We start from the raw sequence: 11,449 nt of genomic DNA, 5'->3' as shown, positions 1-11,449 counted from the left end.
GGGTCAGAGGTGGGGACCCGGCCAGTGCCCAGGCAGGGGGCTGGCTGCCGTGGAAGGCTCCGTCTGCTCCAACCGTTCCGGTCCAGTGTCTGGGCTGCCATGCCCACGCCACCTTCAGCTCGGTGTCTCATTTCCCTCCAGGTGGCACTTCCCTCAGTTTCTTGGTGCTGGTGACAGGCTGCACGTCCGTGGGCAGAATTCCCGAGGCTGAGATCTACAAGATCACAGCCATCGAGTTCTACCCGCTCCAGGAGGCCAGGGAGGAGGAGCGCCTCGCCGCCCTGAGGAAGACGCTCAGCTCGGGGGCCTTCTACTTCGCGTGGCCCAGCGACGGCTCTCGCTTCGACCTGACTGTCCGGAGGCAGAAGCAGGATGATGACAGCGCTGAGTGGGGAAACCCCTTCTTCTGGTGAGGCCTGGGTCCCTCTTCCTGGCCCCTGAGCCCCAACCCCACTTTGGTCTATGCCCGGGATCAGAGTCAGCGTGTTCTGAGCCCTCTGCGGGTAGCAGCTCCTGTAATCCTCGTAAGAATCCGTGCAGTAGGCCCGTTATCCCCGTTTTACAGATAGGGAGACTGAGGCACGAACAAGTGAGGAATGGGCCACACTCCACACACCTATTTAGTGGCAGAGCGAGGATTTGAACTCAGGCCTTCTGCTCCAGATCCCATGCTGGTAATCACAAAGCAAAGTCAGTCCCATCCATGGGGAAACTGAGTCCGCTTGCTTAAGGTGATGTGTCCAACGTGGTCAGGCAGGCTGGAGCCAGGCAAAGGGGCTGGGTTTCCATAGATTCAGGATCATCTGGGACTCCTTGGTTCCATGTGAGGACAGCTGGGTGGGTGACGTGACACACGTGTGTGACCCGATGGCCTTTCCAACCTAGGGTCACAAGCCTGCAGCGTCTGTGAAAGAGCTGAGGGGACAGTGGGTGCATGCAGTGGGGCCCAGGCCACCTGCAGCCGGGCTTCGCTGCCTGCTCATCACACACCTCTGTGTCAGTCTGCAGGGAGCAACGTTGTGGGCCACCGGGCCTGGGCACGGTCACAGGCACGTGAGCTACCTACAGTGTTCTAGAATTCTGGAGCTCCTTTGCAGCCAGACCAGCCTCCTAGCCGAGATGGGCCTGGGAGGTGCACTCCGCCCTAGGTTGTTTCCCCCCACACACATGGGGCCTGGAGGGCTCCCCATAGGCTACACGTGCCCTGCTTGCCACCTCATCCCTCACAAGTGACTTCCTGAAGAAAGGGACCATCCCCCTCCCTGCGTGTGTCCCATACTTCCCACGTGCATGTACGTGTCGTGCTCAGACAGTAAGGTGCTCAAACTTGAGAATGCAGGCGACTGTCCTGTTGCTCTCACTGAGATGCAGGTCCTGGGTCTCAGATCTCGGGTTCTACCCAGGGCTGTGGTGGTGGGCTGGTGGCAGGCTGCAGGGGACAGCCTTTCTGTGAACTGCTGTTCTACTTTGCAGGGGTCAGCCCATGTCCTGGAGCTGCTATCCCTGCCCCAGAGGCAGCCGAACCTGGGTGCAGGGGGCTGTGGATTGCAAAGGGTCTTTGTGCTGAGAGCAGGGCCCGTTTTCTGCTGGGACTGTGGAGTGAGCAGAGGCGAGGGTTCTCTGCTGCCGTGGCCTTCCCAGGAGGCTGTGGGAAGCCCAGGGGTCTCTGGCTTGCCTAGCACCTTTGTGACCACTCCCCAATGCCGGCTCTGTAGTTGGTGATGGAGGGACGTGGTCGGCAGTAACGCAGAAGGCACTCAGGACGGGGAGGTCGGGAGGGGCTTGGGGGACCGGGAGGCACCCAGGTGTCCCCTCCTGAAGTGGACCCCACCCTGTGTCTTGAGTTGGGGAGCAGGAAGCATCTCAGGAATGTGTTGGACTGCTTGGTTAGAGCACACGTCAAGGGCGGGGCACACAGGACTGACCATGACTGAGTCACCGGGCAGCGTGGCCTACACCCACTGCTTTATGGGCAGCGCTTGAGGTCCAGAGACTCAGCGGGAGCAGATGGGGTCGGCCCCGGACGTGGCCGTAAGTAAGGCCGAGCAGAACGCCACAGCCCTCTCTCCCAGCTGGCGATCAATCATGCCGGTGATCAGTTCCGGCACGGCCGCGACCGGGGAGGGGTGGACAGAATTGGACATCTCCCTTCTGAGATGTGAGCGGTCCTCCCTGCAGAGCAGCCAGGTGTCACCAGAAAAAGGGTTCCTTCAAGAGTTGTCTGTTTGGTGAAAGGTTCCCCTTCTGACCCCTAGTGACAGCCGCTATAGCCAGAAGACTCTGGAATATTCTAGAGGTCATGCCTTGCTGCCTCAGGCAATTTTAGTGTACTCAGTACTAAGCTGGTTTGTCAACCACATTTCAGAGAGTGAAACTCAGAAGAGGGACTCAGAAAAGGGAGCGTATTTTTGTAAAGTAATGCTCCAGGACCATCGTTTTCAAACAGAAGAGCCTCTGGCTGTGACATCTAAGGTGTGGTCAGATGCAGATCAAGCCCCTGAGGGGGTGACAGTGGCCGTGGTCACAGTCAGGGAGGCTTGCCTGAGAGCAGGAGCTTGGAGAACCTTGAGGCCTACATGGATTTCCAGCTCTGAGCACACGCGGCTGTCTCTGAGGGAGGCTTGGGGCAGGGACACGTTGCCGTTTTGAAACAAGTAGGGCATCGCGACCCAAATTTTCAGTACCCTAGAAGAGAGAGTCCCCTGGCGACCGTCCCTGCCTCCCTGTGCGTGAGTTCTGGGCCTCAGAATGTCCTGCATAGGCCCCCTGGGCATCAGGGAGGCTGAGCAAGGCGGGATAGAGACTGATGTGTCTAATCATGGGTGCAGACGCAGGTGCCAGACCTTCCGCCAGAGGTGCTGATGGAGAGCACGGCCGAGCTGCACGGCCGCTCTCTCAGGACCTCGAGAAGGGCTGCGCGAGTTTGCGCCTCCGTCCCTTCATCTGTGAACGGGCCCCTGGACAGTGCCTTCACACAGGTCCCTTCAGAGCTGAAGCGAGTCGGTCCATCCCAGAGTCCTCAGCAGGAGCTCACTGCCCTGAACACTGGCTGTTGTCACTATCACTGTCACCCCAACTCCGGAGCCCAGAATAGCCTGCCCTGCGTGAGGCAGAAACACTGGAAGTTTCAATGAGTTTTATTTTCTTTCCATTCATTTTTTACTTATTCTGGATTGATTTGTAACGTCATGCTGTTCTCTTCACGGTGTGTGTGCATGTGCATGTGTGTGTGTACAGGGGTCTTCAGAAAGTGGACTGAAAATGCATGTTATGAAAAATGCTGGGCCAGCCCCATGGCCTAGTGGTTAAGGGAGCCGAATCCCACATGGCTAACCGTGCAATTTGAGCCCCAGCTCCTGTGGCTTTAAAAATATGCCAGGCATGTTCACATGCCCCAAATCCCAACAGGGTGGGGAAATGGAGGAGAAGAGAGTGTGGTGGGACCACACGCCACTTTGGGGTGCTTTTGCCCTCTCCCTTCCCCATGCTCTTTAACAAAAATCAAAACAAACCAAAAAGAATGCATGGATTTCAATCTTTTTGCTTCAGAATAAATTTGTAATTTAATTCCATTTTTCACAATTTTTTTTTTTTGGAGAGGTTTTTGGTAGGGCACATGTGCTCGCCAGAAAGACAGAAAGCAAGAAATCACCCCCCAGGGGAAATGCCCGCACCACAATCCCTTCTCCATTCTCCTTCCGGGATCTTGGACACGCACCCACACGTGCCTGGCGTGAGTTTAAGCCACCAGGTCCGGGACTCGAACCACGGTCGACTACATGGGAGTCCAGCGACATAGCCATTACGCTAACTGCTGGTCCCTTTCACAATCTTCTTGAAGACCCCTTGTATGTGCGTATATGTATATAATTCAAATGATCATGTGCATATTTAATATGATCATTTTTATCATTTGTCATTTGATCATTGAGCATGATTTTTGTTTAATCGTGAAAGTTGTGGTCGAGTTTTTCACTGATGGGGTTTATGATAAATGACCTGGAGGCCACGTGTCTACACAGAGGCTCAAGGCGCCTTTGAAATTCCTGACAGGTACCCGAGTGGCTCACGCCCCAGCTGAGCTTCCATTTGTTGATACTGACAATCTGGAAACGGCTTGGAGAAGAGACCCCTCCCCCTCCTCCTGCATCTGTGCCCGTGTCCCCACTGCTTGGGGTCTCTCTGGAGCACATGAGCCTCCTGGATCTTAGGTCCCAAGTGCAGAGTCTGTTGGGGAGCAGTTTGCACACCCCGTCTTGAACTGGGATGCCCGGCCCTGCTGGCGTCTGGCCAGGACTTGCTTTGGTGCAGTGTTGCCTGAAGGATGTATGGTGACTCGAATTGCTGTGAGACTCTGTTTGCAGGAACCAGCTGTGGCACGTGCCCCTGAGGCAGCACCAGGTGAGCTGCTGTGACTGGCTGCTGAAGGTCATCTGCGGGGTAGTAGCCATCCGCACAGTGTACGCCTCGCACAAGCAGGCCAAGGCCTGCCTCATCTCTCGCATCAGCTGCGAGCGCGCCGGCGCTCGCTTCCACACCCGCGGCGTCGACGACGATGGCCATGTGTCCAACTTCGTGGAGACAGAGCAGGTCAGTGCCCAGGCCCACCCAAGGCACCAAGGGGCTCGAGTGGACGCAGCTCATGCAGGCATGTTCCCATGTGGGGCAGGGAGGTTCTGATGCACCTGAGGTGGCTTCTGATCCTGGCTCCTTCCTGGGGCTGGAGAGCACCATGTACAGGAACAGCTCCGCTTCGCGTGGTGTGTCTTCCTGCTTTGCCTCTCATACTGGGGAAATGTTGCTTACCCGAGGTATTTTTAGTTAAAAGGAATCAGGAGTGTTTGCCACAAGCATGCAGGGTGGCAGTTATTCTGAGAGCCTCTGACAGCTGAGCCAATAGGGTTTCAGCATCTTTTTGGTTGTTTTTTTTGTTTGTTTGTTTTTTTTTTTTCAGGCAGGATCTCGCTGTGTCACAATGCTCTTGCCTCAGCCTCCCATGTGGCGGGGACACAGGTCCAGGCCACCATGCTCAGCTCTTTACAGTGGTCCAGGGGTTGGGCCCAGGCCTCCCATGTGGCCTCAGCCTGCCTCGGAGCAGCATCAGCTGGTATATGCTGTGACAAGGTTAGGGCTGTGCTCTAAACCTTCTTAGGACAGAAATAAGTAGATCCACACGCTGGAGGGATGAGAGAACTGCTGGTTTTTATTCCAAGGAACTGCAGCTTCGTCCTAGCAGTGAGCGTTAGCACCCAGGACCTGTGATGTCTGCATGGGGAGCAGCAGGCTGTCATAAGGTCGTGTGGTCCTGTCAGTTTAAAACGACAGCTGTCTACTCTCAAAGTTCTGGAGGCTGGAAGTCTGAACTCAAGGTGTCGGCAGGGCCACGGGCTCTTCCTATTTCTGCTGTCCTAGGGGCAGCAGGCTGCATCCTCCTGTCCCTGAGGTTATCTTCGTGTGGCATCCTTGCACGTGCATTTCTTCAAGTGCCCTTGTGTGTCACCCTCCTCTTAGAAGGACACCAGGCTCACTGGATTAAGGACCCACCTTCCTCGTGTGACCTCACTTACCTAATTATATCTGCAAAGGCCCTATTTCCAAATAAGGCACATTCCGAAGTACTGGGGGGTTAGGACTTCAACATGTCTCTTTTGGAAAGAACACACCTCAGACCATAATAAGGACATAATTCTTCATTAAAGAATTGAGCTTACCTGGTAGTCAGAAAGAGAGAGAGAGAATTCCCCATGGAGTGTGGCCATGTCACAATCCCCTTCCTCCATTTTCTCCCTCTCATGAGGATTTTGGGCATGCATGCACATGTGCCAAGCATGTTTCTGGAGGTTTCTGGGGCCAGGATTTGAACCATGCCTGGCTATGTGGGATCCTGTTCCCAATGCATAGCGCTTAACCACTGCGCTAGGGGCTAGTCCATGGACTGAGCTTCAAACGCAGAGTATTTGACTTTATGAAGAATCTCCCTGTGGTCTTTGCTTGTCTCGTTTCCACAGACTTCCAAGCACCCACAGAGGAGGGCTGAAGCCTGTGCTCTGGTCATTTCATGTTGTATGCCTGGTAACTTGTGCTTGTGTCCTGTGTTCCCAGTGTGCTTGTGATGGCTCAGAGGCAGGGACCTTGTCCCCACATCTCCTGAATCTGTACCTCAGGGCAGCCTTGAGGGCATAAAGGTAGGAACAGCCTGCCTGTCTACGAGCTCCAGCCTGGTGCTGCTTAAATGGACTCCACCTCTCTTCCTTCTCAGGGTGAGAGGAGGGAATGTTTGGCTCCCATAAGCCTTTGCAGTCTCTCCTGTGGGCTCTGGGCCAGACAGTACTACTTTCTCTATGAAGCCTAACCCTGACCCAGGAATGGCAGCTGTAGACAGACAGCTGGACACCACCACCTGTCCATGAGATGCAGGCAGCTGTAGTCACTGTCCTCGCCCCAATGGAGGCAGTGACTTAACCCGATGGGGACTCCGTGGCCTCCCCCTGAGCAGTTCTTTGCTGAGCATGCTCATTGCAGGCTGTTCCTGATGAACTAGGGGAGGAGGTGGCCAGGCTGGCTCTGCCATCCCAGAGAGCCCAGGCAGACCGAGTACCCTGATGTTGGGGGAGAAGGAAGCCCAAGGGAGAGGGCAAAGTCACCACCCAGAGCTGAGCCCAGGGTTGTCCTTGGCAACCTGGAAGCAGAGTCTGGTTGTGAGCCTGAGGGTGCAGCTCTGCCCCCTGCAGCGAGGGGAACGGGTGCAGAAGGGTTGGCCCTCTACGCCACTTCCCACAGCCAGTGCCCAGCTGCCTGCCCCTCCCCAGAGAGCTGGGCAGGGAGAGGCCTGTGTGCTGGAGACCAGCCAAGCCAAGGGACGGAGAGCGGAGATGTGGAGAAAGACCAGAGAGCAAAGAGAGCGGGTCAGCGATGGCACCCTGGGGCCCGGCGGCCTGGAGCGTTAGCCATTCCCCGAGGCCAACTCCAGTGGTCTCTAATAAAGCCACAACCTCCCATATTCTACAATGCTGAGGAGGCAGGAGGAGCAGAAGTGGCTGGAGGACACGCCTGTTCCCGGAAGAACAGGAAACTCGTGTGGCTTCACTCCTACGTGAGAGGAGAGCCACTCGCTCTGTACCCAGAGTCACTGGCCTTTTGCCGTATGGCACGTTACGGCACAGTAGGTGTGCAGGTCGGTCTAGGCTTTTTTCTTTACTGCCAGCTGGCCTGTGTGCCCACCAGAGAGACGGAGGGCACTCTGCAATGGGACATGGGCACACTGCAGTCCTTTCTTCGCCATTTCTCCATCCTGTTGGGATTTGGGTCACACACACACACACACACACCTGTTTTTCAGGTTGCCATGGCCAGGCTTTGAACCATAGCTAGCCATGTGGGATCTGCCTCCCGATACATAGTGGTTAACCATGGCACTATGGGGCCAGCCCCTCCTGTGTGTGTGTTTTTTAAAACACGAAAAGCGATCTTTAAGTAGGGTATGTACTCCCTGTGCTCCTGCTCCATGGCAGCTCTGCCTGCCTCTCGGCCACCAGGAGATGGGGTGGGGGCTGGGATGCAGCTCAGCCCAGCCGTTTAGGTCTTGCAGAGCCCAGGGAAGTGGCGGAAGGCTGACTGCACAGTAGGTGGGAGGGAACCTGCTTGCAACCCTGTTGGGCTGAAGTGATCCGATAGGACCCGGAGGGTCGCTCACTGGCCGCTGGCACGTCCTGCTCCCTCAGGTCTGCAGACCTGTGACCGAGGGCCCCTAGTTGGAGTGGCATCATGGGGCAGTCTGCCAGTACAGATGTGTCTCAGTGGCACATGGCTTTGCCGATGGTGAAATGCCAGGGGGCCTCCGGATGGCAGTGGGTCCGTGGACAGAGCACAGCTGACTCACCCCTGGCAGGGCGGCATCGCCCCCTCCACCTGCAGCAGCAGCAGGTTAGACTCCCTTCTCGCGCCAGGGTGCAGGCAGCAGCTTCGAGATGAGTGCTGAGCCCGGCGAGGGAAGAAGGGGTGCTCAGGAGGCAGTGCGGCCCTGTGTGGTGTTGCCCGAGCATCGCTGTTTCCCGGGGCCCTGTGAGGAAATAAGACTGCAGACCCGAGCCCCTGTGACGTGGACGCCGAGGCCCTGTGGTTTAGGCAGAGGCAGCTGGGTGGCCTGTGCAGTCGTCACTTACAAACAGCCAATGGGATTAGCCAAGGGCAGAGGGCTGGCAGGGGAAATTGGCTTCTCTTGAATTAATCTTCAGGAAGCCAGAAAAGGGAGGTGCTTGCGGCCCCTCCACCTCTCCCTTAGTTTCCCGTTTTTCCTAAGAGGGAGTAGCTAATCTCTCTCCTAGGTAGGCTGTGTGTGTTCATGTGTTGTGTGTATGCATGCATGTGTGTATTGTACGTGTTGTGTATTTGTATAGCATATGCATTTGTGTGATATGTGCTCCCGTGTGCTCTGTGTGTTGTGCACACATCGTGTGAATGTGTTGCGAGCTCTGTGCATTTGTGCAGTGTTGTGTGTGCATCTGGGTGTGTGATGTGCGCCTTGTGTGTATTGTGTTTGCATTGTCTGTGTGTGGTGTGTGTGCGCGTATGTATTATGTGTATTGTATGTGTGCATGCACATACAGCGTGTGTGTGTGTGTGTGTGTGTGTGGTATCTCAGTCTCCTGGGAAGGAAGCCTTGAGCCTTTTCGGCTCTGCCGTGAGTCATATGGGTGGGCTCCCTCCGTCTGCACTGGTGACTCACCGTGCAGAAAAACAAAACCAGAAAGTCCCCTGAGTATCTCCAGAAAAGTCTGCAAGATGGATCTCCGACTCTTGAAGACTAAACCTGATGAATGCAGGGAGGCGGGGCGACTGAGCACGCCCGAGAGCACGACTGGGGTGGACGGGTTTGCGGTGGTCACACCGAGCGTGGCAGGAAGCCCCTCAGATGAAGGGTGTGCCTGGTCACGAGTTTTCCGGCTTCGCCCCTTGCTTTCTAGAGCCATCTGGTTTCTGCTCCTCCCATCCAGGGTCACAGCCCAGCTTGGCCTCGCAGCAGGTTCGGTGTGGGGGACCCTCCCTCAGTCTCCCTCTCCCTGCCACCTCCTACCTGATCTCGGGTTCCTCCTTCCCCGATCCTGCTCGCCCCAGCACCTGCCCTGCGCAGTTCTTACACGCTCCCTCCCTCACTCCTCGCACCTCTACCTGGTGGGCGCCTTTAGCTCCTTTAAGAAAGAGGGAAACTGAGGCTGAGAGGGGCTCGGCGCCCACTCAGGGCCACCCTGCTGGGCGCGTGTTGGACCCACATTGTGCTCTTGCAGCAGACCCCAGTTCTTCCCTCCTGTCACTCTTCGTGCGGCTTCCCCTGCCCAGGGATCCCGAGTGTCTTCTGTCAAAGTGACGTTTGTGAGGTGAGACGTCGCATCTTCCACTTGTGTTAAAACCAGGTGTTTTAGTTTTGTTTTGTTTGCCCAGAATGGACGCACCATGAGGCATCGCCGGAGGTGGATGGGCAAGTTAGGCCCATCCCTTGGGAACACAGGCAGTGGTCCCGAGGGTGGACAGGACCCAGCTGTAGGATGCCCCGAGGGCAGGAGGAGTGGGGAACCCTGATAGGCCCCTCTTCCGACCCCAGCCATGGGTGGGGTTCTGATCGCCCTGGGCAGGTGGGGTTGGGAGTGGGTTCTGTGCAGTCTCAGCTCCGGGGACCCTGGGCACATGCTGGGCGCGGTACTGTTAGCAGGAGGCCCTGGAGTGAAGGACGGTAGCTCTACCCGGGTCGGATCCCAGCGTTGTTAGGTCCTCGTAGAAAGGTGCTGCTCGGTTTCTCTCTCGGGGCTCGGCTTGTGCAGTCACAGCTGCCGGTCGGTCATGAGCACCTGGTCCCGGTTAGCCAGCCGTGCCTGCTGGGTTCCAACCACCTACTGTTTCCTTGTGCCCTTGCGGAGTACCGAGGCCAGCGTGTTTGCCGGTTCTGTTCCTGTGGAGTTTACGGGGTAGAATTGCAATTCAGGGCTCACGGGGTTCCTGGGGTCCAGGGGAACTGCGGGTCTCATTTTCAAGTGCTCCACGGAGGATTACTAATGCATGTGTGACCCGAGTGTGGTCTGGCCCCACAGAAAGCTACCCTGGAAGGCAGCAGGCTGGTAAGATGGAAAGGACCGGCCACGGCGCCCAGGCTGGCCCTGCCGCCCGGCTCGGGTTGCACAGATAAAGGCTGAGCATCTGATAACTGCTGCAGCCTCCCTACCAAGCCGCAGAACTGCTCTGCCTGTCCTTTAAGTCCTCGCACTCCGTGTCGCCGCAGGCTGGTGGCGCACTCTGAGGTAGCTGTGCTGGTGGGTGGGGGAGGCTTCTGGGAGTGCGAGTGTCACTGGTTCTGTGAGGCGTTGTCACGCTGGTGGAGAGGGTGCTGTTGACGGAGCACTTTAGGACAGTGGGGCAGGGCCGGGACAGGGACAAGTCGCGTCTTGAGCTGCGCTGTCAAGTGCGAGACTGGCCGTGCTGCTGGGGCTCCTGGCCAGAGCCCCTTCCTTGGGCTCCATTCAGTCCGTGTCCAGTAGCCGTCTGCCCCTTAGCTATTTGCCACGGTAAAAATAGAGACCTGCGGAAGGACTTAGATAATTCCAGAGCACACGTGCTTCTAGTCCTAACGTGGAGGGAGTGGCGGGGGGGAGGTCATGCCCCCCCATGTGAATTCCCACAGATCTGGGACAGAGGCAGCAGGCCTGGGGGCCTCGAGCCCGCTCCAGAACCCTTCTGGGGGGCTATTGACAGCCATTGTGCCCCCTCTCCCGCCCAGCCAGGGTTCAGGGAGCAGTGCCAGCCTCACTGGGTGACAGGACAGAGGACGCCGAGGTCCGCTGTCTGTCCTTCATCCTGCGGTGTCGGGTCACAGGCGGCGGCTCCCATTACCGGCCCAGGACTTTCAGCGTCATTGAAGAATACTTTCCCTTCCTGTCCCCTTGTGCTGCAGACGGTTTACATGGATGATGGCGTGTCGTCCTTCGTCCAGATCCGGGGCTCCGTTCCGCTGTTCTGGGAGCAGCCAGGGCTTCAGGTAGGTAATAAAACCCACATGCGTGTCAGCTGTGTCAGGGTGCCACCCACGCTTCTCTTCACCTGAGGCAGCTGTTTTTCTTAACATGTTGGTTTTTGTTATAATGTTGTAGGGCGTGTTCATTCACCAGGGTGGGCCAGCAACTGGGAAAGTCAGAAATCACCCCAGGGGGCAGTGGCCACAGGGCAGCCCTTTCTCCTTCATTGTGCTCGTGGGGTTTGGGGCACACATGAACACACACCCAGCATTTCTCAAGCTGTCAGGTCTAGGACTCGAACCACGCTGTCAGCCACGGCCCAGGACTTTCAGCGTCATTGAAGAATACTTTCCCTTCCTGTCCCCTTGTGCTGCAGACGGTTTACATGGATGATGGCGTGTCGTCCTTCGTCCAGATCCGGGGCTCCGTTCCGCTGTTCTGGGAGCAGC

The 11,449-nt window shown here is 56.8% G+C and overlaps 1 protein-coding gene across 7 annotated transcripts in view; it reads left to right on the top strand.

Moving 5' to 3' along the window:
- SYNJ2 (synaptojanin 2) overlaps nucleotides 1-11,449 on the top strand; it is a gene marked incomplete at its 5' end in the record, with an annotated part of 79,495 nt that overhangs the window by 9,518 nt on the left and 58,528 nt on the right. For all 7 annotated transcript variants that reach the window (XM_014590634.2, XM_014590633.2, XM_014590632.2 and 4 more), the window contains 3 exon segments: nucleotides 142-409; nucleotides 4,365-4,590; nucleotides 10,940-11,023. In XM_014590634.2, coding sequence (XP_014446120.1) covers nucleotides 142-409; nucleotides 4,365-4,590; nucleotides 10,940-11,023 — 578 coding nt within the window.

Source organism: Tupaia chinensis, unplaced genomic scaffold, assembly GCF_000334495.1.
Source record: "Tupaia chinensis unplaced genomic scaffold, TupChi_1.0 Scaffold000468_1, whole genome shotgun sequence".
Classification (NCBI taxonomy): domain Eukaryota; kingdom Metazoa; phylum Chordata; class Mammalia; order Scandentia; family Tupaiidae; genus Tupaia; species Tupaia belangeri.
The sequence above is the reverse complement of the archived record's forward strand: the minus strand, read 5'-3'. Positions and strand labels throughout refer to the sequence as shown.